At 37.1% G+C, this 27,472-nt stretch overlaps 1 protein-coding gene across 1 annotated transcript in view; it reads right to left on the bottom strand.

Moving 5' to 3' along the window:
* AHCTF1 (AT-hook containing transcription factor 1) overlaps window positions 1-27,472 on the bottom strand; it is a 47,743-nt gene that overhangs the window by 8,426 nt on the left and 11,845 nt on the right. The window contains exons 6-31 of the mRNA XM_015831586.1: window positions 26,626-26,742; window positions 25,174-25,258; window positions 22,854-23,004; window positions 20,457-20,589; window positions 20,185-20,366; window positions 18,861-18,922; window positions 17,523-17,651; window positions 17,097-17,187; window positions 16,931-17,020; window positions 16,633-16,773; window positions 16,141-16,245; window positions 15,171-15,264; window positions 14,485-14,608; window positions 14,202-14,258; window positions 13,120-13,266; window positions 12,493-12,677; window positions 12,168-12,312; window positions 11,931-12,062; window positions 8,934-9,075; window positions 8,226-8,376; window positions 7,339-7,443; window positions 5,886-6,090; window positions 5,564-5,761; window positions 3,588-4,002; window positions 1,762-1,879; window positions 498-607 (exon numbers count right to left, since the gene is read on the bottom strand). Of these exons, the coding sequence (XP_015687072.1) occupies window positions 498-607; window positions 1,762-1,879; window positions 3,588-4,002; window positions 5,564-5,761; window positions 5,886-6,090; window positions 7,339-7,443; window positions 8,226-8,376; window positions 8,934-9,075; window positions 11,931-12,062; window positions 12,168-12,312; window positions 12,493-12,677; window positions 13,120-13,266; window positions 14,202-14,258; window positions 14,485-14,608; window positions 15,171-15,264; window positions 16,141-16,245; window positions 16,633-16,773; window positions 16,931-17,020; window positions 17,097-17,187; window positions 17,523-17,651; window positions 18,861-18,922; window positions 20,185-20,366; window positions 20,457-20,589; window positions 22,854-23,004; window positions 25,174-25,258; window positions 26,626-26,742 (3,614 nt within the window). The remainder of the gene's footprint in view (window positions 1-497; window positions 608-1,761; window positions 1,880-3,587; window positions 4,003-5,563; window positions 5,762-5,885; window positions 6,091-7,338; window positions 7,444-8,225; window positions 8,377-8,933; window positions 9,076-11,930; window positions 12,063-12,167; window positions 12,313-12,492; window positions 12,678-13,119; window positions 13,267-14,201; window positions 14,259-14,484; window positions 14,609-15,170; window positions 15,265-16,140; window positions 16,246-16,632; window positions 16,774-16,930; window positions 17,021-17,096; window positions 17,188-17,522; window positions 17,652-18,860; window positions 18,923-20,184; window positions 20,367-20,456; window positions 20,590-22,853; window positions 23,005-25,173; window positions 25,259-26,625; window positions 26,743-27,472) is intronic.

Here is a 27,472-nt window from a genome sequence, read left to right as displayed (position 1 = left end):
TCTTTTGGTCTGGGATGTTGATAAATTCTTCTTTCAGCTTCCTTCTGGTGCTCATCAATCCTGTCTATTTTTTTTTTATTTTAATTTTTATTATTATTTGCCTTATTTTTATATGCAGTAAAATGGACAAGCAACATGGCTACTTTCTTCAGCAATACTTTTTGAAAGGTTGCATTTGGCCCCTGATCTAAATTATGCAACAGCACTGTAGAATCTGAGCAGCATCAACACAGCAATTAATCATAGAAACAATTAAAATACTTCTTTATCTGTTTGCATTAATAATTAAAATAATAAAATACTAAAAAAAAGCTAATTTAAAAAAAGCTATTGTCAAGATATAAATGTTCAGGTTAAAAGATTTTAGACATGTGCTTGGAAAGCCAATCTTGAAAATACAGTAATACGCTTCCAGCATTTTATATTTTTTGAAAAAAAGATGTGAAAAGAACACTTCATATTGCTTGTTCCATTTGTTTGATATTCAAAATACCTACATTCTCCATCTGCTCCTTCCACCCTCTGAACTTGGCTGTTTGTTTCAGCAAGGAATCTGTTGTCTTCCGACAATGGTAGCATGCTGGATTCTGGAGTATTATTAGTTGCACTGTATAAAAACATATACAGATACATGCATATAGAGGGGCATTTTTTAAAAAAGATTTCTTAATAAGATAAAACTTAAAAAAAAACTTTTTGTTGTATACTATTTTGGCATCATGCATAACAATTTAATTATATTGCAAGGGGTACACAAGAACAACAGCCTGGCCCTGTTGCATAGAAATTGTAAACCCATTACTATTACGCAAAAGTTATGCCTAATTGATGTAACTGTTACAACTCTGCACATTCACTTAGAGTTTGGGTATTAAGAAGGGAAAGAAGCCAGATAAGGGAAAGAAGCCACTGATTGCACCAATGCAATCTTCTTGTGGTTTGCCATAGAACTTCATCTGGTTTCTCATCCACATACTAACTGGGGCTAAATCTGGTAAGCTTCTGAAATCAGAGGTCAGCTTTACATGCTGCCACCTGCTGAGGCATTATTCAATAGCAAGTAAGCCCCAGTCAATAATTTAAGAACATAGGCTAGGGGCAAGTACAAAATGAGTGGTTGCAAGAGGAAGTTTTCTCCTGTCTGCTTAGCAATAGACCACTGATAACAGCAAACATGTTTAACCAAGTCAAATTTTATGGCCAGTCAATAGTCTGAGAGCTTCATAGATTAAACCTCTTGAACTGAATTAATAAGTCAACTGTCAAGTTGTGCAGAACTTTCAACATGAGCACAATCTTATTCTGCGATTGTGCACAGGATAGCAGACTAGTTGGTGCATTCTATATGAATTTAAGCACTCTAGTAATCCTACAGTGAGCACATTGCAATCATCTAACTGGTGAGTAACTGAAGATCTATGGAAAACCATGATCAGATCTGGCTCCATGAATGACTGCAGATGGGTGCAATAGAGGCGAGTGCGCAAATTACTTCTTGCCACTGAGCTAACAGGAAATGTAATGATATCAGGGAACTCAAGCAACAGTCCCAGGTGTGGATCTGCTCCTTCAAGGGAAAAGCAACTCATTTAGAGCAAGCTGACTCCTGGAGTTTGGCTACCTACTAGAAAATGGCATTCCATTCTATCTGGATAAATCATACTCATGAAAAGATAAGAAAGTGGGCACCTATACATGCAATTTAATTTTTAAAGCAAACTATCTCATCTAAAATTTTGAAATTATACATGACATATTTACCATTCATTAGAAGGCAAAAAGGAGACTATGATGTCTTCGTCAACCTTCAAATGTTCCTTTGAAAATATTTCATCCTCAGGAATTGAGCCACATTTTTTGTCATCGTTTTCATCGGATTCTATGAACAATAAAAGTTAAAAATACTGTATTCTCAATAATGATTTTTCCCCCAAATACTAATTCATCTTTTTTTTTAAGGCATAAATCTACCTCCCATTTTCCAAGCCACAGAGGCTCACATAACACTGGTGGAACCTAATGTTCTTACTTAAGTTGCAATAAAAATGAATAGAAGTCAAAATGTTTATCTTGGCTTAGTTGACAGACCCTGTCTTGAACTGCTATTGACCCTTCCAAAATCTCAGGAACATGTAATGTATCAAGACTGAATTGTCTCTAAAAAAAACTGAGGCCCAAAGAGCTAACCAATGGTACTGGGCTATTCACTATACTCACTGTTTTCTAGTCCAATACTCCACATTCAACTGAGCAAGCATAAAATTTGTGTAGAGGTTAAAGCTGAATTTGCTTTTTCAGAGCTGCACTGAGGATTACATCCCAAGTAATGGGGACGGGGGGCAAATTACTTTAAATGTAAAGATGATCAGAATTCATATATTCATTTTCATTAAATGAATAGGTCAAAATAATATTTTTTTAAAATTTGGTTTTAGTCTCACCTTGAGGCAAACTTTGAGGAAAGCAGGAACAATATACGGATGCGTCACTGCTTTTGTCTTCTTCGGCGTTTCAATGGTTTATTGTGGGTGTAAACCCAGAAATTTGTAAACTATGGATTATAATTTAGCATTATGTATGACCTACTGTTCAATGAAATATGGTTGTATTTTTAAACACAATATGTGAGGTCAACCAGCCTGGAGAAAGTTCTGTGTGGGCCAAGTATTTTACTGAGGAAAGTTTAATCTCTTCCACACAGAAGTGATCTCTTCTTGCTATGATGTGCAGATAATGTAATGAGTAATGCTGTATCAAATTATTTGGAGAAAGTTTTCCCCAAAGAGAGTAACACGTTCATGTCTATCAACATAGGTGATCTACTACCATGGGACACTGAAATGGCTACTGTTACTTGATTTTATTAATAACTTTTATTTTAACAAGCGTTAAGAAAAGGCTCTTAGTTTCTCTGCACATTTCCAGGAGAAATATTTTTATTTATAGTTCAAGATAACAGAAGAATTGTATAGTGCATTTCAGGTGTTTTGAGAGAAGGTGAGGAAAATCAAACCAGAGGTCCTCTGCCATTTCTGAAAATTCTTTTCCTTAACCCTCAAGTCATCTACTATTTGGTCCATAGTATTTTAAACAACTTGCTTTAAATCAAAGTACTAAATAGCTATGCAATGGTGGGATACAACACATTCCCTGACTTTCATATATCTTCTACAAATTCTTAGGAGCCTGAGTGCTCCTTCCTAGGCCCACCTCCCTTTTTCCTTAAAGTGTCTCTTTTTCTTTTAAAGTTTAGATCCATCTGAATTCCCCAGGCAATGCTGCTATCAACATTTTATAAAATCATTGTTTTCTACCTGATACGGCGTTGATTTATTCAAACTTTTCAGCATTCCCGAGTACCAAGAGTGTAAGGACCATCAGCTTACTATTTAGTTCCCCTCCCAAGGTTCAAATCGCAGATAACAGAAACAAATGTAAGACAATACATCTTCTGTTTGGAACACCGGTTTACCAGTGTTGAAAAATCAGGGAAAAATCAGATGGGATCTCTGTTCTGATCCATTATGACCATCCTTCTTAGGTCCTTTCCATCGTACCTGTGAACAATCAAATAACATTATACATACCAGCTGATTGTTCTATATTTGCAGATGTTTGCTGTTCCATTACAGGTTCATTTCTTATTTCATTTACTTGTCTCTCACTTGATCCTGGTAGGTCTACAATTTCTCCAAAGGAAATAGCAGTTTGTTGAGAGCCCATGAAGTTGCAGTTTCCAAAGTCAACTGATTTTGCATCATGATATTCTGAAGTAATGTATGTTGGTTTCACACCAGTGTCATTAATTTCTTTGGAGACTTTAGTTTCATTCAACTGATCACTTGTTATGCATTCTGATGATTGGCCTCTTTCTTCAAGCTCTTCTTGAAGGCTGTGACCTGAAATGGAGGAAGTCTCTCTATTCTTGACCCAATTTTCTTCCATTTGAGCTTCAAGAATATATTCAGATGTATTTGCATTGTTTATTTCATGATCTGTCTCCTAATAAGAAAAGGAAAAGAAAAAGAAAACATTCCAATAAAAGAAAATCTGACTATGCACCAAGGTGGGATCCAGCGTACTCCACTATCCACAATGTAGATACGTGTGGCTTATTTGCACAAATTGAATTAAAGTTAATTGGTAAATTATGATTTATTTAAAGAGTGCTGATTTTTATATGGAACTCTGTATCATGCGACTGCATTGCTAAGCAACGGCAATCCTAGCAGTTGTTATACCTCCAGATGTGCAAGTGATTAAATATATGAGGGGCATGGTGGGCTACAGGAGATTAGGGGAAGCCCTGGGAGGACTAGCACAGACCACACACAAGTTGGGGTGATGCTGAAGTGAGATGGGGGGGGGGAGAATGGAGGGGAAGAATATGCTGTGTTCCAGAGTCTTCGTGGTGCGCTGCAGCTCTGGAGTTGCAAGAACTCAAGCTGCAGCATGAAGCCCTTCACAGTGCAAAGCCCAGTCCAGTTGCACAATGTCACAGGGCTTCTTGACACACTGGGAAGCCATGGCCACTCCAGCCCAGTCCCAGCTGCCCTTGCCACACTGCCCTCCGAGGTCTTTGTCACCCTGTCTCCACCACCTCAGCTGACCTCTGCCATTTTCATGCTCCTGCTGCTGACGAGGCCTGACCAGCCTGGCCTTTTGTGAGACAGCTGCTGGCCATCTGAGGCCATCTTTCCAGGGTCTTGTGAAGGTGCTGCCGAGCACAACCCTGGAAAGAAAGCCTGGCCAGCAACTGCCCTGCAAAGGGCCAGGCTAGGCATCCTTGGTCAGCAGTGGGAGAAAAAAAAAGATGGCAAAGGTCGGCTAGGATGGCAGGGGCTGCAAAATTCAGGGAGCCAAAAGGGCATGGATGGAGAGAAGTCACACGGGGGGAGGGGGGAGGAGAGAGAGAGTTGAAGCACCCCTATAGTTTAATTGCCGGCAGGCTGTCAAGTGCCTTAATTTTGACCATGTGATTGCAGGAATAGTGCAACAGCTGTAACTTTGGGGACTAGCCTTACATGCCCTTGTACAGCACACTGGAACGTCAGTCGCTGAAGAATGGTCATTAAGTCAAGAACTATCTGTATGTGAAGGGGGAGTGGAATATTTGTTATTTCCTGTTGTATTTTTTAAATCTCCTTTACCTCAGCCAATTCCTATGTAGTTTTCCCCAAAGCAACCAAGATTCTGTACAGGGTCATTATTCCCAAAGCACATACAGCTCTAATTCCTGGGCAAATTGCATGTATTTGATGTTTACACACTGGGCTCTATATTCACATCCCTAACAGAAATTGCAGATCTGAAGTGAATTCAATTTATTCTATATTCCACAGGATAAAAATTCCTCTCCATTTATTCATTTCCCCCCCCCTGTGTTATTATTTTTTTGTTATCTTTTGTACTAGGTAGGTTTTGATTTATATTTTTTCTACGTAAGCTGCCAAGACTCAGATTGATTGCAGTAATACTGAAATGTTTAATAAATAAAGAGGACAACAGCAGGGTCCTGCCTAGAAATCATGTGTTTGCTTTTGCAGCAATGCTGCCAACTTACCCCAGTCCATTGTGAAGTTTTGCTTTCTTCCATAAATGATATTTTTGTTTCTTTTGCACGCAGAGGGGGTGTAATTGATCTCCCTGGAGATGCAGTTGGAGTTGCTAAAGGACTAGTGCGAACGCTGGATCTCAATATTGACTGAGGAGTAAAACCAGGGAAGACTGAGGATGATGTGGATGCCAAAGCTTTAGCTCTCTAGGAGAGGACAAAACATCTTAAAAATGTGTAACCTAAAGCTCCAAGTTTATAGACAGTCATCATTACTTCACTTTTCAGCCTCAGAAATACAGGTTTCTGCAGCCTACACAAATCTATATACCTTGACAACAGGAGGTGTTTCCAATAATTTTAATTCTGGTGCTCTTGCAATGTTCTTGGGCAGTAATGTTCTTACGGAGTATTGAGAACTGGAATGCAGTGGGCTAGAAAGTATGCCAGAAGCTGAAACTTCTGGAGACTTCTGCTGGCTTCTTCTCAAAGGTGGTGAATCAAGAGAAATAGGTTGGATCATCAAGTCAAGCAATCTGTAAATATTTCAAGGTTTTTAAAACATTAAGCTGCTTCGAATTGCACCTACGCTGAAACAGGCACTTTTCAAGTTGTCATTTGAAAGAATGAAAGTTTCCCAGGCATGAAGAATACACATTACTTTAATTTTTAAATATCATCAAATATTTAACTGTTAATTGCATTATCACAGCAGTCCCTGGTTGCCAGCATAAATCCAGGATTTTGCGCATTGTTAAGTGGGAAAAGGGAGGGGGGAATCCCAAGTAAGGAATATGGGGGAATGGGGGGTGTCACAGGTAAACACTAAGGAGTGTGGGTAGGCTAGCGAGGGCAGTGGGCAGGCGTTGGGAAGCATGGGTGGGCTAGCATCACAGCAGACAGATGCTGGGAAGTGTGAACAGATCAGAAAAGGCAGTGGGCAGGCCCTGGAAAGTGTGAGCAGACCAGCAAGGACAGTACATGGGTACTGGAAAGCCTGGATGGTCAAGGTAAGGGTGCTACAGAATATGAGATCTCTGGGGTCTCATACCTTGTAGTGAGATTCCTCAGGAGAAAAAGTGGCAGGAGCGACTTATAGGAATGACCTGCGACCTTCCCCGATAGCTTACCCATTGACTTTGCTTGAGAGAAGCCAGCAAGGAAGGTCGCAAATGCAATCAGCTCACTACAATGTCCTAATCACAAACTGGATAATCAAACACCTGGATTGCAATCACACTACCACGGGACCAGTCATAAGTCCTCCTTTTTTAGCATCACTGTAATTCTGAACAATCAGTGAACAAGTCAAGATCTACCTATGCTGGGTCAGGAACCACAATTTTTTGAATACAGAGACTATATACAATTACTTGAGGAAGAGTCTTACATCCCATGAGTTCCTGTATCAGGATAATACAGGCCAAAATTCATGAGAATGCTAGCCTCTTTCCATTGACCAAGCAAGTTTGACTTGGGTGCTGTAGACAATCAGTGTTTTAGAGTTCTGTTCTACTACTCTACCAGGCAGTGAGTTCTAAAATGAACAGCTTTGTTTTTTTAGCAGCTGACTTTTTAAATACACAAAACAGATTAACAAACTAAGCTTATGTGTTTCCACAATATATTGACTGGGTCAACAGAGATGTTATTGTGTTGTGAGAATAGGGTCACATTATAAGTAATCTGATTTGATGACTCCTACTAGTCAGAAAGTAAAGGACAAACAATGGTAGTGGATTTCCTAGTAGATTTCTCTCTGACATTTTTATTTTTATTTTTACCTGGAACATTTTCTTAAAGATTTAGTATTTGGTGTCCCAATAAATGGATCTGGTAACTGTCTATCAAGGCAGGGCTTCAACACGGATGATTGTTCTTCAGATCCACTTTTGAGGAAAAAAATGAAAAGTCAAATTAAGAGAAATAAATAATTTTGTCCATCAAAATATTACATTCTGCAAAAGGAGAAAGTGGATAAATTACATAATTCTTACTGCCTCCATGTTATTGGTATCTCCAGCACTTGACTATTAGTTCTTATTTTCTAACCCAATGTTTCTACTAATTTAAAGCCCACTACTAAACTAGTGAAGCAATATCAGAATAACAGAATGAAGACTGAAAACAATTTCTCTGTAGCTTTAGGGATAGGCAACAGATATCACAATGATATCCTAACACAGGATGCTGGTGGCTCCGATATCATGGTGGCTCCGATATCATGTCTTGCCAACTCCTCAAAAATGACTCCTTCATTTTTCTATGTAGGGGAAGTCCAAAGGCCAGCACAAACAAAATGGTATTATCCATACAGGAGAAAAGTGGAGGGCTCTGGTTGTCTTATCTTCTCTATAGAGGAAACAGGCAAAAGTGCCAGAAAGAAAGAGAGCACCAATGTTCTCGGCCTTACTTTCAAATGCCCAAATGCTCTTGTAGGACTGTAAATGGAATCTAAGGGCTACCCAAAAGAGTTGTGGTTGCCTTCCACTGGGAAAGGCACAGGGGTGTTGCAACAGTTTTCTGCCTGCAGAGGCTCAGCAAGATACTGCAAACAGAGCTCAGGCCAACTTGGAGAGTGTTAGGACCGGGAAGACCCTATCAAATTGATATACCAATCTTTTGGCTGAATTATACCCGTGTATGCCAGAGTAGTGAAATAAATACTTACATATCATTCTCAAGTGACTTGTTTTTCTGTTCACTTCCTGCCCACACTTCTCCAATTTTGGACAATACATTATTGATGAAAGTTGCTTTTGTAATTACATTTCCAGTAGTAATCTGTTTTGCAACGGTTGATAATGGTTTTGGTCTTAAAACTAGAAAGAAAAATAAATCAAGTAAACACAGAAATTAAAAAATTAATATTCTTAAATTTGGTTTGAAAGAGGGGTAAAAAAATCCATCTATATTAGGGGGAAGGAGGAAACACCCCTCCCGCAACAGAGGGGGAGGAATACGACGCCACCTATCTCGAGTCTACAAGGTAGCCCTGGCAGCAGTTCCAAGAAAATTCCACAACCAATTGCATCCCGATTCAAGTGACCCTGAGGGCACAGATAAACCCCCAAGTGGCCTCATCAGCTCTCAGAGAGAGTGCTAACAACTAGATGACTGCAAAGAAATACCATCCTTTCTCCTCCCCCTCCCCACCACCCTATCAGAACCTATCCTTCCATCCCCTGGCCAACAGAACTGATGAAGCTATTTGGATGAGAAGCGAAACGTTTTCTTCTTCCTCCTCAAGGAAAAAAACAGTCCAGTTGCCTTTTGAAGAGAAAAGCATCTTTGAGACAACTATGACCTGGATGACTGATCATTTCCACAGACATTCTTAAAATAGATTTCTACAATTTTCATTGAACGAGCAACTTACTTTCCCGCCGTAGTGAAGATGGCAAATGGTAAGGCTTGGCTCGCTCTATGGCTAACTTCTTTTGAATTCGAGGCAGAACTTTGCCATAATGGTCTAATATGGAATTTCTGGCAACTGATCTCTCTCTCCATTGAGGATCATTCTATTTAAGAATAAAAAGAATTCTGAATGAAGAATGCACTAGAACAGCTGAAAGACAATTGAAGTTTGTTTGTTATTTTCCCTTCTGCCACCCTTTATGGCAATTACAAACCCATGTACATAAATTGGAACAAGATCAGTCACAGACCAAGTGGATCTGAACATGAGTAAATCCTGATGCCAAGTTAATAGTAAATAGAAATGTGTAAAATGTTCTATGTATAAACATTTCCATGCATGTAATTGGTCTGGATAACATGCTGCCTTGGAGAGTGATTTTTGCATTGACATATTTTGGAAGTAGAAAAACAGCCGAGGAATAACTAAGAGCAACAAAGAAGGGAGGGGAAAAGGAACTGCAAGGAAAAGGGACAGAGATGGATTGCAATGGCTGTGCTTGGACAGTAACAGCAGATAAGAGGAAACAGGGAAAGGAAAAGCTGCTGGGGAAAGCCGTGGTCAGGCCAGGATAGAGGCCACAAAGAGGAAGACGGAAGAAGAAACAACATGCCCCAGCCCTGACCTATTATTTTTGCAAGATTCTATCAGGTTGTCTAGACCAGGGCTTTTCAACCTTTTCACCCATTGTACCACTTTTAGGATATGGCAACATCCGAGTACCACCAGTCGCCTAGCAAGGTGTCAAAAACTTGTTGACCAAAAAAAGAGGAAAAAAGTGATGAAGTACAGGTAGTTCTCGACTTACAACAGTTCGCTTAGTGACTGTTCAAAGTTACAATGGCACTGAAAAAAGTGCCCCCCAAGCCACAGCCGAGCAAGACAGTGCCCAGTGGCGCTCTTCCTCCTGTCCAAGGTTTTCATTGTTGTGAGCATTTCTGTTGAGGATTGGCAGCGGGGGTGGGGTGGGGGAGGTGTTTGGTTATTATTCCCCCACCCCGTCTGCTGGGTGGTTGCAGCAGGTTTTGGTCACTTCACATGACCCTGGGACACTGTGACCATCATAAATATGAATCAGTTGCCAAGCATCTGAATGTAAATCACAAGACCCTGGAGATGCCGCAACATTCCAGCTGATTGGTGCTTCTTCTGGGATCAGCAGAAGCGCCAGGATCAGCGCCGAGCTCCAGCTGGAGCCTTGCACTGATTCTGGCGCTTCCACTGAGCCCTGACAGCCCTGCAGCTCCAGCCATCTCTCGCTCAGGCTTGTGCGGTGCTGCCACCGGTTCAGCTCATTCCCCTCCCCCGCTACCACTTTTCTAGGATGGGCGCGTACCACCTGCCAGGTGCCAATGTGCCACAGGTGGTGCCCATACCACTGGTTGAAAAGCCCTGGCTAGGCCAGCAAACCAAAACCAAATTAATACTATCTTTATTGCAAGATTACAGTAACAAAATCTTGCCAGTCTGAAAATGCTTTCCCCCCCTCCCCTTCCTTTAGGGAGGGCCAGTTCTGAGATGCTTCCTCCACCCTCATTCCTGTTTTGGACTCATTCACTCATCAAGCAGTTGTTTAGGTTGCAGCTCTTCTTCCTGTCTCACAAGATGATTTTTTCACATCGCATTAAAGATTCCTTGCCTCAAATTCCCAGTTTCTGCCAAATTGTGGCCAATGAGGATCAGTTCAGTTCAACAGAACAGATCAATTTGACAGAAACTCCAAAATATACTGTCTTCACTTCAAACCCCAAACAAGTCTTTTTTTTTTCATGAAAACAGTAAGACTGAATACTTGTGCAAAAATAAGTAATTATGCATGTTGTAAATTGTGATGGGGTAAATTAAGAAGCCTTTTTTTTGAGTTATTGTAGTTACTCTCTATGTTAAGAGCTGTTTTTTTTTAATTCAGAGTGCAGCTTATCTTAACTATTTAGGCAAAACAACTGTAAAAATAAGGCTATACCTGATTTGCTACTAGTTTTGAAATATTGTTAATGTGTGAGCTGCCAAAAAAAGGAGCATGTGATTATAACTGTTCTTTGGGGATGCATAAATTTATTTCTGAAATCTAAAAACAAATGTTATGTTTATGGTTCTGAGATTTAACCAATGAATTATACTTCTTAGTATTCTTACTTATGAGATATTTAGAAGCCACATTTGATAATAAATCCAAAATAGTTTTGGGGGGAATTATTACTGTGTTTATTGTTAGAATGCATGCTGCTGGCAATTATAAAAAAGAGCCAGTATGGTGTAGTGGTTAAAGCATCAGGCTAGAAACTGTGAGACCATGAGTTCTAGTCCCACCTTAGGGATCAAGCCAGATGGGTGATCCTGGGCTAGTCATTTTATTTCAGCCCTTGGAAGGAAGCAATGGCAAACCACCTCTGAAAAACCTTTTCAAGAAAACTGCAGGGACTTGTCCAAGCAGCTCAACACTGACTCCAAGGCAGGCAGGCACACATGCGTGCGCATGCACACACACACACACACACGTACACACACACACACACACACAACTCTTAGAGGATATGCAACCAGTAACTATGAAATAATTGGGTGATGAAGAGGTAGCAGCAACTCTTATTCCCAACATTCTCGAGAACCACAAGAAGCTATGTATTGAGATTATGCTGTCACTTACAAACAATAGGTCCAAAGTTTTTCGGAGCCTCTTTTTCCAAGGAATTTTAGAGTAGGATTATGAACAGGAAGTCTCTATTTCATTTATAGGAGATAAACTAACCCTATCTCCATCTTAACTCCCTCCCCCGCCAACAGCTCCCAATTTGTGTTGTGGGGCTACCGAGTTTAACAGTAGGAATGCCATTCCTACCTTCAATTTTTTATGTGGATGGAGTTAATTTTAGCTTGGAGCAACAGATTTCCACAACAGTAACTTTAGAAAATAGACATCTTAATTTCTCACGTGTACTCCCAAATGTTATGATTTACCATGAGATTTATCTTCAAAGACTGATTCAGCTGTAGGGCAGGAATGTAGTTGGCCCTCTGGAGGTGGTGAACTAAAAGAAACTCATGATTGTTGATACCAGCACTTGTCTGTAAAAACTTCTCTAGACATTCCTACAGAAGATAAACAGACACATGTAATGCCATTGTATTAATGATTCATCCGCTGCTTTTTTTTTTAAATGTTACTCCTTAGATTGTATTTTTGTTCTGACTTACTTGTTCAGTTTCTGTGAATGGCAATTTTAGTAAATCTTCCATCAATCCGAGTTCCTGACAAATTTCATAAACATGTTTGAGCATCTCTTCGACATTTAATTGGCTAGAATGTTGCCGTAACACGTTCCAAGCTTCCACCATGCAACTGAAATTAAATTCAGAATTAGAATTCTGGCAGATTTTTCTTCTTCAGGAAAAAAAACTACATTAAAAACTGTTAATATCCTATGCATTTGATTAAAAAAAATAGTAATTTTGATAGACTGCTATATATTTGAGGATCATTTTTCTTTATAATATTACAAAAGATAAAGATGTGCTTTACCTGTTATATAGTAAGACAGTAAGGTGGAGTGCAACTTCAGTGCTATTTATCATGGATGGTTTCATCATGTGTATATATCGAAGGGCTCGCTTGTGCTCTCCTTGACACATCAAAGCTTGAATGATCCGCATGTGTTGCCAGGGCAATTTGATTGTAGCTGGATGAAACAGATAGGACAGAGAATTCTGCAAAAGCGCAAGGTTATAATTAGAATAGAAATAAAAAGTATATGAATAATCTAAACTAGTATTTTCTCTGGTGTGTGTGTGTGTGTGTGTGTGTGTGTCTAGTACTTTGTACAGCTATTCCAAGTTTGTATTATCCAGATTGCCAATTTTAATTTCTTCTTCTTATGTAGTATGTTGGCTGAGAGGTTTTTCTGCAGATCAGAGGGGGGCGTGGTTTCTCATGCTGCCTGCATCCCACAGATAGAGCTTCGCTTGTTTGTGGGCCCCGGTTTCTGGCATGCTGCAGACTGGTGCCGGTCCATGGACCGTGGGTTGGGAACCCCTGCTCTAGAGTACTTTAATGCACTTTCTCAAGAAGCACTGAAAACTTATATAAGCCAAGACGTAAAATATAAATCCAATAATAAATAAAATAATTGAACTGCTATTTTATACTGACCTCATAGTCATTATGATCCAAACACCAAAAACCCTGAATTAGGTTAACCAGACCTATTGGAACTGCAAAGGCTGTTGGGAAGGAATCCACTGAAGTATCTGTTCTGTTTGGACAGGAATGCATGATATCCAGTAATAAATAAATAGTCTAATTAGCTTATTAAGGATAACTGAGAGAGTTATGTTTCCTATGAAATAATAGAACATTCCTATTTTATAAATATATTTTGCTACAATTTTATCTTGTAAAATCTCATTAACAATATTAAAACATATATAATTTCAATCTTTAATGTAAATGAATTCTGAAGCCACAATTCTGTCTTGCAAATGTAACTTCACAGTAAAAATTTTGAATTACTGAAATTAAGAAAGTAAAGAACATACAAGAACTTTGGCCTCTCCATAGCTTGGCATTAGGGACCTGCAAAATGCTTCATTTGAACTGTTCTGAGTCAAAACTATGACTATGACACACAAAAGATTCTTAAAAACATGTCAGAAGTGTCTTTAATTCAAGACAGATTTGTCCTGAGTTTAAAACAATTCCTGCTCTGCATACAACTGTGATGTTTCATGATGTTTTGTGATGTTTTATCTTTGCAAAGGTACAAAATTTTTTAAAAAATCATCCGTGTACTTTGCATGAACTGGATTAATTGTGCTCTTTTCTGGGCCTAAAGCAGTGTTTCTCAACCGTGACAATTTTAAGGCATGTGGACTTCAACTCCCAGAATTCCACAGCCAGCAATGCTGGCTGTGGAATGCTGGGAGTTGAAGTCCACATGCCTTAAAATTGTCAAGGTTGAGAAACACTGGCCTAAAGGATAATAGAAGTCTCAACTGAATATGCAAATGTGGAGAGACCTACAAAGTAGGAAACAGACTTGTAAATAGCAAACTCCTCCCAGGTTCAATATTGTATTATTCAAACCAATAATATCCATGTTTTCATTTATTTTGTAAGTGCTGGACAGAAATGATAATAGAAAGTGTTAATTTTTAAAAGAACAATTATATTTTAAAACTTGAAAATGAAATATGCGGCAGCCATTGTCATATTTTATGTTTCTGAAAGGATACAATTGCATGCTTGTAGAGTTCTTCAGTGTTTTCTAACAAGTAGAGATCAAGCAATGCCTATAATTAGAACACACACACTAAGTCAATTATTCAAATGCAGCATATCTTTTACAAAATTCTTCATTACTGGCAATTTCCTGGACAAAGTCATGCACTTTTCAGACTTTCAGAAATTACCCAGCTAGCTTTGTGCCTAAGGCAGGACTAGAATCCAATCTCCCAGTTACTAGCCTACTGCCTTAAACCACTACCCAAAATTGCCTGTCTTATTCATGTTACTTACATGTAATGTCGGAGGGGGATACTTTCCAGTCCCCCCATCATCTTTCTGCCACAACTTCACAACTGAATCACCTAACTGGGAAATCATGCCATCAATCATCAAACAATCAGGGTTCCATTTGCCCCTATAACAGGAAGGCAGGCATTTAATTTCCTATTGTTAAAAGCAAGTTTAAAAAGTCTATTTAGTAACAAATCATGCAATTCAAATTTTTCTTCCTTCAAAATTTATTCACTAAAAAACCAAAAACTTCAACCAAACAGTAAAAGCTAAGGAATTTATGTAGAAGCATATGCAAAAGGGTAGTCTCTAAAATCACATTTTTAATTGAAAAGTGTGGCCAGTTATTTGCCACATGCTTTAATAAATCTCATCTAGAAAGACTTAACAATTTATAAAGGGCCCGCAAAGAACAAGATATTGCTCAGTTGTATAAAATGAAGAAAAAAAGGAAGGCAGACACTGAACCACCCTATGTGCCACAAAAAAGGAAATAAACAGGCATCCCAAATGCCAGCAAGAAAATGACTAGTGACATTTTCTCCCTATCCATTTTTGAGTTTTATAAACATGCACTGAATAACTTTTTACATAAACCTTGGTGTCCTTCCCCTTGCCACTTGCAAGCTGCTCACAGTTGTTAAAATCCTTTCATTGAGACTTAACACACTTTAAAAAACTCTTACCTTGATAAGCGTTCCAATTTTTGATGACAATTGATATAAAATCGTTGAATATGTTGGTAATTATAGAAAGATTTTGACAAATGCATGTCTTCCTCTGCATAAAAAAAATGAAAACTCATTTTAAAATATCAGGTGCAAAATAATGACCCAGTACTCCTGGTTAATCCTGTTAATATGTGAAAGCAGATTTTTTTTTTTTTACAAGAACAGGTTCAAATTCAAGGATCATTTCAATTTGCAGCGATTAGTTTTAGTCACTATCAAGAAAATAAAGATCCATCAAGGTGTTTTCAACTTTCCACAACTGAATGAAAGACTAATTGAACACTGCCTTCTTCATATATGTCCAGAGAAAGAGAACAAGTTATTTGCTAAGAAAACTAGAAAATTTGTAGTTCCATGAAGAAAGAAAGAAAGAAAGAAAGAAAGAAGAAAGAAAGAAAGAAAGAAAAGAAGGAAGGAAAAGGAAGGAAGAAAGAAAGAGAGAGAGAGAGAAAGAAAGAAAGAAAAGAAGGAAGGAAGGAAAAGGAAGGAAGGAAGGAAGGAAGGAAGGAAGAAAAAGAAAGAAAGAAAGAAAGAGAGAGAGAGAGAGAGAGAGAGAAAGAAAGAAAGAAAGAAAAGAAGGAAGGAAGGAAGGAAGAAAAAGAGAGAGAGAGAGAGAGAGAGAGAGAGAGAGAGAGAGAGAGAGAGAGAGAAAGTCTTACAAATAGAAAATAAAAGTTTCTGTTTCTCATTCTTGCTTCTGGAAAATTGGTTACAAGCATGCCTTTAGAAAAAAAGAGTACAGTTTCAGCAGTTCTTTTTGAAGCACATTCTTCTATGAGTTCTTAATGTGCATATCTGAAATCTAGAATTTCAAGAAATTAACTTTTTCAAAATGATGTTAATTTTTCCATAAGAAATAGATATATACTAGTAATAAAATAGGAAATATCCTATTACTGAAATAAGACAGCTGAAGGAGACCTACCTAAATTTTCTGGAAGGAGATTAGATCGACAGAACCAGATGACCACTTGTAAATATTGTGAAAGGAGACTGGTTACAATCTGTTTGTTTGTTAGATCTGTAATGCCTAAAAAAAATGAACAGACTTGCTTTTTAAAAAAAACTTCATCTAACCTTGAGAAGGTATGGGTAATAATTTGTCATCTTAAAGACAGAGGAATCATTTAGTTCATTCATGATTATATAGGCATTCTAGCTTTAATCCAAATATAGCCACAAATAATCTGCACAGGATATAAAATTTCCTCTATACCAAGAATAAGATAACAAATCAAGCTTTCTTTTAAACTTTTCTGTATCGGATCTGGAGATCAAATCATCTTTATTTTCTAATTCAAAGGAGAAAATGACCATACAACAGTGGACATACAAATACATGAAGGAGAATGTAAGATTCCTATTTGTTAAAAGGTAATATAAAATGGGCACCTTAAACTTTATGACATTTACATACCTTTTTCAGTTAGTTCTTGAGCTTCCATGATAAAATAGTTTAACACCGTGTTAAGGTTGCTAAGAAGCAACTCACAGCGCTGGAGAGACTGTACAGTCTGTGGACCAATGAAGTTAGATGACCCATCAAATAAGGGACCACCTTAAAAAAATAGAGTTTTGACAACTTTAGCTAAGGCTCAGAATTCAACATGTTTTTATTCAATATAATTAATCAAACAATTAAGCCTAATTACCGAATAATTTCTGTAAATAATAACTTGATAGTCCACTGTTTCAAAACACATTATGTTACTTACAGAGACGAATGAAGTCTTCTTTTGTTTTAACAACTTTACTCCACGCCCATTCGAGAATAAAACGCAAGTTGGGTGCAGAATCTGGTTGCTCTTCAAAAAACAAAAAGCATAAATTATAGAAGTTATTTAACAAAATAATTTTATTGAACAACAAACTTACGTTTACCTTCAGCAGTCCACTGTTTGATGCAGCTAGTGAGGAGCCCCAAAGAACTTGTCTGGATAGCAGTTGATAACACAGCTTCAAACTGCTCTGCCTAAAAAAAAAAATTCAAAAAGAAAATGCACTTATCTCTGCATTTCACGGCATCAGTGATTCACAATTTCAGCATTAAAAATGTAATCCGGCTGTAGCTGCATAGCATCTGACATGCTGGATCCAGCTAGGGATATGGACACACTGGGTCTGCTCAGTCAGGAGTCAGTAATTATGGGTTCAAAGTTTTCTGGGGTTTGCCAACTTTTATAGTCAATTTATTCCCTCTTTCGCAAAGATAGCCATGCCAATCACCGATTTACTCGATTTACTAAAATTTAAGAATCAAGTAACAGAACAACTGCATTTTCAATCATATCTTCATCATAAACTCACCTGGCTCAGATTTGTTGGCTGTATATCAATAAATCTTGGAGACAGTAAACCAGCAATAAGGCATCTATTATAACCCTCAGGAATAGTTTCATTTAATGAACAGCCAGAATTTTTTAAGAAATGCAATGTCTGCAATTAATCAAATAATTTTGCATTAGGACAAACTGTCTGTAGAACACTGAAAAATCACTACATAAATTAAACAATTCTTGTCAAAATAAAGGCATATAAATTATTGTCTGCCTTTCATATTCTCTATACCAGGCAAAGAAGCTATAAAGAAATAAATGTAACTGTGATTGGTATAGGCAGGACAGTAGAAATCAAGACCCAGTAACTTGGACAGGCTTTGTGCTGCTCAAGTGCCTCTGAAAAACTGCGTACCATGGTACAAAAAGTCATAAATGTTTAAGAACTACTTTTTAAATGATTCCAAATACAGGTAGTCCATGACTTATGACCTGTCACTTAGTGACTGTTCAAAAGTTCTGACAAACCTACCGGGGTAGAGTATTTATGATCTGATTTGAAGTTCTGACAGTTGCCCCTCCCCACAGTCAAATGGCCACACTTTGGGTGCTCAGCAACCAGGCCACATATCTGGTCACTTGCAGCATCCCACGGTCCCAGGATGTTTTTACAACCGTTTTGTTAAAAACTGGCATTTGCTTCCAATTTTTGGTAAAACTGTGCCCATAATGAGCCATTAGTTAACAACTGGGATGCTTCAATTAATGACTATTGCAAGAAAAACTGTAAGACTAGATCAGTCAAGTGACTGACCCATTTCACAACTGTCATGATTTGCAATCATGATGGGCAGGCTCCACTGTGGTCGTAATTCAAGGATTACCTGTACCCGTTTAGAAAATATGTAAAATGTTTAAAAGTGGGAAAGTAAACATTTTTAAAGGGAGTGGTAGGTTCTGGTCTCAGCAACTATAGTGAAAGGTGTAAGCAGGCATATAGAAATCATAACTTTTGCACTGCCAGCTCCAGGGTTCTATTTTCCCATATCAACCAAGTGTTGATCCAACTGGTTGAGACAGGAACTGATATACCCGTTTTCACCTGAGAGAATGATCTAGCTGGCTTCCATGCCTTATGGTAAAACTAGAATTCAGTTGCCTAGTTTCTGGCCTGATGCCTTAACTACTAGACCAAACTGGTTCTGCAGAGTTAGAACCAAAATCAACGACTAACTATTAAACCACTAGATTTTTTTTTTTTTAGGCAGAAATGAAGTTTCCAAAGTAAAGCCGATTCACATGTTTATGAATTGAAAAAGAAGATAATAAATAGAATGCCATAATATAGCAGTAAAGAAATAATACTTACATCTTTTTGAAATCCTGTGCAAGACATATGAACTATTCCACAATTCAGTAAACAAGTGGCATCTGTGGAATAGAGTTTTTCGTTAGAATAATGAGAGGCAAAATACTGATATTATAATGAAAGCAAAGCTTTCCAGCAATTTTATTTCAACATTGCTAGCATACATTGGGGCACTGATGCAGAGACGATAATTGTATAAGATGAAGAGTTAAATTCCCTCAGTCTATATCCAGGTCTCTGTCCAAATCAATGGACTATAATTTAATTCAATGAATCAGTCTGACTCTTGAAATATGTTTGATAATTTTAAAATCAAGCTAGGGATAATGACGGCTCTCCAGTATGCTACTACTTTGACAGTATTGATCTAGTACATTAAATCAACTTCTGGCCCCTGTACAATAGAAGCAGGAGGAAAGTTTGCAAAAACAACGGTTATGCACACAACAAAATAAAGTACAAGAAAGGGCACCGGCTTAAAGAAAAAAGAAGAGAGTAGCTTTTCCAATACTAATGTTTGCCCAAATCCCAACATTTAATTCTAAAATTAAATGGTACTCCCTGAGACAGAGCATAACAAGTAATATAGTTGACATTTAACGTTAAGTAAGCATCGTAGGAAAGAATCATATTTTTTATCACTAGCACTAACCAAAGGAGACACTAGGATGTTAATATTTTATATCAAAATGCAGCAATGTACATTTCATGTACAGGTAGTCCTTGACTTACAACCACAATTGAGCCCAAAATTTCAGTTGCTAAGCAAGTCAGTGAAGTGAGTTTTGCCCCATTTTATGATCTTTCTTGCTACAATTGTCAAATGAATCATTGCAGTTTTTAAGTTAGTAACCTGGTTGTTAAGTGAATCTGGCTTCCCCATTGGCTTTGCTTGTCAGAAGGTCACAAAAGGTGGTCACATGACTCCGGGACATTGCCACTGTCTAAATACATGCCAAGTGTCAAGACTCCAAATTCTGATAATGTGACCACAGAATTGCTACAACAGTCACGTGACAAATGGTCATATATCACTTTTTTCAGGCTGTTGTAACTTCAAGCTGTCACTAAACAAATGATTGTAAGTTGAGGACTATCTGTATTAAGAATAAATCTGAGCTTTACACAGTAGTTTTCCTGCAGCTGACATACAAATTAATGGCACTACTTGATCTATTGCAGCAGAACGTGCATTATTCTTATTAGATTTTTATCCCACTTTTTCGGACCTGGAAAGGCCATCATCACAACAATATTTCAAAAGTATATTGTGGGTGCAATAACTTCAGAATGCTCCCATAAAAGCAGTTGATAATACACTTACCAAAACTGTACGTGCTTGGGTTAAAAAACTGTTCAGGGGGAGGATTTGAAGGAGGCACTCCCCGAGTAAAGCTTCGTTCATGTACCAAGACATCCAAAATATGATTTGGAGACGTGATGCTCCCCATAGCATCCAAAGACCATAATGCAAAATATGGACAATTGTGTAAAAATTCCCCTGGCCTTAAGAAAACAGACAAAGAAGAAGTAAATCTGACAGTATTAACACCTATTCTTTCTGAAATTTTATGGTAAGAAGAAACTATCACTTACCTTAATGAATCTGGCATCTGAGCATGATACCAGCGATTTATATCAAAAATACCTAAGTAGGTAGATGGCTTGCCTTGACCATAGGTATTCACTTGCCAGGTAAAGACAGATACACTTGTATCAGGTGACATGACTGGGTCAAAAAGAAAAGGCGATGGAATTACTGTAAAAGGCAGGTACAAATTATATCAATACAATTCTATGGAATAGATTTACATTCTTTTACATCTCAAGAGGTACCCATGCAACATAATAAAATACTTGGCTATGTACAATCTCTGAATGTCTTGCAGTCCTAATTTATTAAGCTACTTAGTTCAATCCAAACTAAGAGTGCATGAATATAAGCGCATCTGATATTTGCTCTCAGTTATCTTTCTTTGCTAAAGCTAAAAAAAAAATCCTAAACTAAACTAAACTAAACTATATACTTTAAAACAATCAAATACAGATTAGATATTGGTGTTAGAGAAAATTACCAATGACCTAACATTGTAGTTCAGCTAGCTGTCAGCTATGGTGAGTACTACCCATTTAATCTCTTCATACAATACAATAATTGGTTCACAAAAAGAATAAGGCCAGTGATCTATTTCTATTTCACTGTTTAACCCAATTAACCAACTATCCACTATTTAAACCAATTCAGCCAAGTGCTTCTGTAGCTCTAACTACAAGCTAATGGAAGAATTGTTTCCTGGTGGAAGGAATTATGCCTGAGAAATACTCCATATTTATGAAATATTATAGTTAATTCTGTACCTACTACTCTCGGATTAAACTCAATTTTATAATCATTCACCAAAATCTACATAACCAAAAATATTTATTTTTTTCAAAGATGTTATTTCATTTAAGGTGGCAAAAAGTGATACTTTCATTTTTTTCTTTTTTAAAAAAGATGCCTTTGGTATTTGCAGCAAAGAAAAACCTCATGTCAATTTCCAGTTACTATTTCATATGAAAAGCAGCTGGTTATACAGACTGTAATTTATTTAATCTTTGGCAAATATTAGTCTATCCTTATAAAGTAAACTTAAAGATTAATGCTTAAAAGCAAACCACCATCAAAACTGAATGATAAAATGCTATTACATCACTGTGTAAAACAAAAAAAAATGCTCTAAATGTCACTTTTGAAATGTATACAGCTGTGACCATCTGAAGCTTTTTGATTATTCAATGATTACCATGGGCAACAAGATTTTGACTCACATACTGTACACAATGCAAGGCTATAGTCGGGACACATCTTCTATCCTTGAAGAACCATTTTACACCTCAGATTATGTCTCCCCAATCTCTTTATGGTTGGAAAGACCTGGCGAGCTAATAGTAATAATATAGTCTAATCCAGGGGTAGGCAACCTTGGCTCTTTTATGACTCGTGGACTTCCACATGTCAGCTGTGCTGGCTCAGGAATTCTGGGAGTTGAAGTCCATGAGTCATAAAAGAGCCAAGGTTGCCTACCCCTGGTCTAATCTAATAATAATCTAATCTATACTATTTCCAGACTAGTGCACAAAAGGACATGGGTGAATGTGATGACACACAGAGTGAAAGCAAAAATATTGTACCACCCACCATATCTAGCACTGGTGGAAAGCACATCCCCAAGGCACTAATGCAATTCTCAAGCCCATTGCTCTGATGTTCCTGTGGCTAAAATGTGTAACAGAAACTCTACTAAGTATTCTTGGAAAATATAGATTTATGTGACTTATTGATCTGCTGAAAGTGCAGCTATATCTATCATTCTATTCTCTAACTGCTAAAGCCAGAAATAGCTCCTTTAATTGTCCTTGCTCAGATCTAAATATGTCATTCTGCTTGATAATGCAATAAAAACCCTAATTCTGTTCCTCTGCCCATTCTCCACACCAGCTCTGGGGGTTTAACATTGGAACACAATGCCATACAGGAAGAACACTAGGAAGCTCCACTGCGCAAGTAGAAGGGCAATTAGAAGGGAACAACTTGCCTCCAGAAGTTGTGAATGCTCCAACACTGGAAGTTTTTAAGAGATTGGACAACCATTTGTCTGAAATGGTATAGGGTTTCCTGCCTAAGCAGGGGGTTGGACTGGAAAACCTCCAAAGTCCCTTACAACTCTGTTATTCTATTCTATTCACTTATATTAGATATAAATTTGTATGTCTATGTGAATGCACACATACATTTCAGTGATTTTTGTTAAATACTAATTCTAGTATAGATTTATAGGACTTCGCAAAATGTATCTAGGCTGTAACTGAAATATATACCACAAATTATTACTAAGAATTAAACAGGACATAAAAATTAATCAACATTTATACAGAAACAAATTGTATCGTTCAGGCATAAGTCTGACATAACAAGTTCTCATTATTAGCTGTGATGTGTACAATACTAACCTTCATTAATACTATCTTCTCTGTCAACATGGCTTCGAAATTTTTCTATAGTTTGACAACCAATTAATTTGATATTGCTAGGCTGTCCTCTCAAAGAGGAAACTCCCCCTGTAAGGTCCAGACTGTATCTTTCTTCACAGTATTCCAAACCCTGGAAAAATATTACATCAAGTCAGTGTATCTGATCAAGAATGTGAGAACTTCAATTCTCAATAACAAATGCTTAACATCTTGGGTACTTGGAAAACACTTTTCAATTATGATAAAATTCTTTTGGTCTTAAAGTATTATCTGTCATCAATGGCGTTGACAGTTTTAAGACACCATTAATCAATGGTATTGACAATTTTTAAGAATGAAGTGAAAGATAAAGAACAACTGTGTCCACTAAGAGCAGGAAGCATACTGAACCCCGCCTAACGATCATGAATGTTCAGTAATAGAGAAGTGGCAATGCTTCTTTAAATAAAAATGTAAAAATCTGTTAGAACTACTTTGAGGATATATGTGTGTCTTCTCCCAGGATGCAAAACTTTTATTCTAAATTACTTTCCACAAAATTAGAACAATGAAATGGCAGGTCATATATTCCCAGTAGGTCACAGGCCAATATACCTCTTGATATTAACTACCAAAGTTATTTTAAATGAGGAAATTCTGTTGGTTTTTTTTTTTAATCAGAAACCATTTTATTGTTTAGTAGCATAGATATTTTTTTAAAAAATAAGAGCAATTCATTTTTGTTTTCTAATAATTTAAAATGCTTTAAAACATAATTACTGCACAAATGACCTCTCTGTTTATTGTAAAAGTAAATAACCAAGCTGAAAAATGTGCAATCCAGTAGGCCAGACATGTCAAACTCGCAATGTCATGGGACGTGGCGCGACATATCGGAACTTTTTCCCCATTGCTGGCAATGGGGTGGGCGCTGTTTCCTCGTGGCGTGTCTGGCCTGTGGGCCGGCTGTTTGATACCCCTGCAGTAGGCAATTCATATATCAATCCAGTTGGTAAGCAAAAAGGTGGCTGTGACATTTCAGTACCTATGATGAATCTAGTTCAATGTTAGGCAATTTATACATGAGCTATTGATTAAGTATATGAATATAATTCAAAATCAGGTCTGTTCTTCTGTTTAAATTAAACAACTTTTGAAAGGGAAAGGCAGGACATTGAATTTATGAAAAAAATAAGTATGGAAACCAATGGAAAATTAACCCTGGAAGGAAGTTTATATGTGACATTTTTTCTAAGCCTCTCAGAATGTTTGAGGCTTGTTCTTTCTAAAAAAGTTTAAAGATATTTAAATTATTACTGATAAACCATTAAAATATCTGCTTAAAAATATAACTCAAAACGAAGTTCAAGTGATTTTGCATTAAGCACCAGAGACTAAAATAAATGCTTTGAAATTTATATACAGAATGATCTGATCACAGCTACCCAATATTAAAGATAATTTCATTTTTTTAGTTCTTATAAACAAACTACTGGAAATGTTTCTATTTCCTTCTCATATGGACCTCAGGTCTGAGAGCTGCTCATTTTCAGTCCCACTTTCAAGTTATTATGCTAATGATCCCCAGAAAAATGCTGTGCAAGGTTGACAGAATCTATCAGAGATTGGGCAATTACAAATGTTGCACCAAGTTGCTTTCCCTGCATCTCATAAAGACTATGGAACACCTTGATGTAATCTGGATGTCTGCTGGATATACAAAAAATATGAAGATGATGGCTGAACTGCACAACTGAAATGACACCCCCTTTTATTTGTTGCACGTATGGGCATGGCTTCTATCACACAACCATGGCAATCAATCTTTTTTTTGGGGGGGGGGAATTGATGCCTCTGTCTCTGAATCCCATTTACACTCAAATACTACGTTATTTACCTTCTGATAAAGTCAATAATTTTAAATCTGTGGCAGGAAATAATTAAATTATATCCTTTTATTAAACTCTTTTTTTTCATTTTTAATAATGAACAAGTACAAAAACTCAATATGTACTTGACAATACAAGTACAAAACTCAACATGTTAACAATTGAGAAGAAACTTCTGAATGCAAACATATGTGCACGCGAAATTAAAAATGTCTTAATACTGTCTAAAATGTGTAGAATTATCTCAATAGCCACAGTATTAAACACAGGTTCAGCATATACTTCTCCTACAGAAAGACGCCAAATTATCTTAAAATATAAATTAAATAAATGCAAGCAAACTAGCAGCAGTTTGTAGTGGTGAGATTAATGCTATAGTAGGTTCTAATACACTTCACTTCAGTACTTAAAATTTAAACATAATACTTTACCTCATATATGATTTGTCCTGATGCTAACCGCCTTCTGTCACTGAAAGCTAACTGCAGCAGATGTAAACTAAGAATATCTCCTTCACTAAAATGAAATATCAATACTATAATAAAGAATACAGGCATCTCAATTATTTGCTATATAATATAAGGCAGATAGTAAATTAAGCACAGCTGTATAGTAAATCACAGAGAGGATAACTTGTGACCTTAGCAAACTTTTGTTATGGCTCTAGGGTTTACATGGAAGGCCTTATTTTACAACTGTTTGAGGTGTGAAGCCAATGAAAACATTACTATAATCTTAAAGCAGTCTTTTATACAGTTGAAAGATAAAGAAAGCTCTAACTCAACTGGGGAAAAAAACATCCTGGCAAAATAAATCAAAATTTTAGCCCTGTGCATGACAACCATACTACTATGCCAACAGTTCAAAATACTTCCTATCCCTCATCTAACAGATATCACTGATGGTGGCGCAGTGGTTAGAATGCAGTACTGCAGGCTAATTCTATTGACTACTGACTGCCAGCAGTTTGATCCTGACCAGTTCAAAGTTGACTCAGCCTTCCATCCTTCTGAGGTCGGTAAAATGAGGACATAGATTGTTAGGGGCAATATGCTGACTCTGTAAATCACTTAGAGAGGGCTGTAAAGCACTGTGAAGCAGTATATAAGTCTAAGTGCTATTGCTATCACTAGGTTGTCATTCCTATTTCAGATGTAGAAGCTCGATCAATTGCACAAAAATCAAATTACCCCTATTCGTTTTAATGACTGATCTGCATGATCTCACTTGCTTAATCACCAGGATCCATGCCATTGAAATTATCATGAAATTATATTCCACATATTAACAAAAACTGCAGGCACCTTCACGTTTCTACAGAACACAAGAACAATGCATACTAAAATTCACCAATGTCATTTCTACTGGGCACTTCAAACCAAGAAACGTTTTAAGAGACACATGTTTAATTCAGAACAAATCCCCTTTTCCTAGATGAAATGAACAAATTCTCAATATGAAGTTTCTCCACTCTAAAAGTATCTATCAATAGGATCAGTGTAGAACTAGCCTTTTTCGTTCCTTCAACTCTTCATACTGCTTCCCAACACAGGAAGGGAGAAGCACAAGGGATAGGAATTCCTGAAATCATCCCCTTTTTATTCTGTCCCTAATTTTCCATAAGTACACATATAACTATTTCAATACCTAAGTAGCAAAAATGAAGACTTTTTAGGAGTAGATAATTGCCAAGATCCTAATTTTAGATTTACATTTCAGATTTTTAGTTTTGAAACAGATAAAGCTGCATGCCTAGAGTCTGGTAAAACATCTCTCTCCAATGAATCAATTACTTGTTGGAGAGTAGCAATATAAGTTAAATCATGATTTGAACACATTTTTAGAATCTACAATCATCAGAGTGGCCAAACTGCTTCACCCACCTTTCTTGTGTTGATTGGACAGCCCACAAGTAGCAACAATTGCGAGGATCATTTTCAGGTTCTTGAAAAGTAACAGCATATACAGGAACTCTCCCTCCCTCTAACTGGAAATGGTATCTGAATATTAGGGGTAGGATGGAAGACATGGGAAATGGATAAACATTTAAAAATAATTCTCTAATTTACAGGACACTGTATTATTTTGGCATATTTCCTAAATATTTATTGTTTTATAATGGATGGAAATTCAGTAATCATACTTTAATTCAGTTATACAATCAACATGGAAATTAGGGGAAATATATTTTGGGTAACATATAATCTACATTGCAGCATTCTATAATATAGACTAATAAGATTATGCTATCTGAATTAAAGGATGGATTATATGGAACTGTTTCAAAACTTACAGAAACGAAAGTATTAAGTAGATAGCCATATCATTAATCCTAATTATAACATATGCATAATAAAATGGCATACGTTGGATGCATTTTTCATTTGAGTATCTTTATTTTTTCCTAAACTATAAGCTAGCAACCGAAGCTATTTGATTCACTGAATATATTGGAATTAATCTTCTGTTGTGAAAAGGCTGGAACTTCACAACGAAATATGGTTTTTGCAAATTTTTCCCTTTATCTACAGTATCAAGCACCATGTTCTGTATTTTTAATTCTCCAGGACGAAACTTCAATGCTAGAGGATTGAAGAATCAATAGCAATTGCTTCATCCCATCCTTTCTCTAGAAAGTGAATCTCATAAATGGACCTACATTGGTGAGAAGTTAACATCACTTTTCACATCTCTTCCAAATTGCTGCACACGTGTTATGTAATACAGGGG

This window comes from Protobothrops mucrosquamatus, unplaced genomic scaffold (genome assembly GCF_001527695.2).
Source record: "Protobothrops mucrosquamatus isolate PMUCROS unplaced genomic scaffold, P.Mucros_1.0 scaffold_265, whole genome shotgun sequence".
Lineage (NCBI taxonomy): Eukaryota > Metazoa > Chordata > Lepidosauria > Squamata > Viperidae > Protobothrops > Protobothrops mucrosquamatus.
The sequence above is the reverse complement of the archived record's forward strand: the minus strand, read 5'-3'. Positions and strand labels throughout refer to the sequence as shown.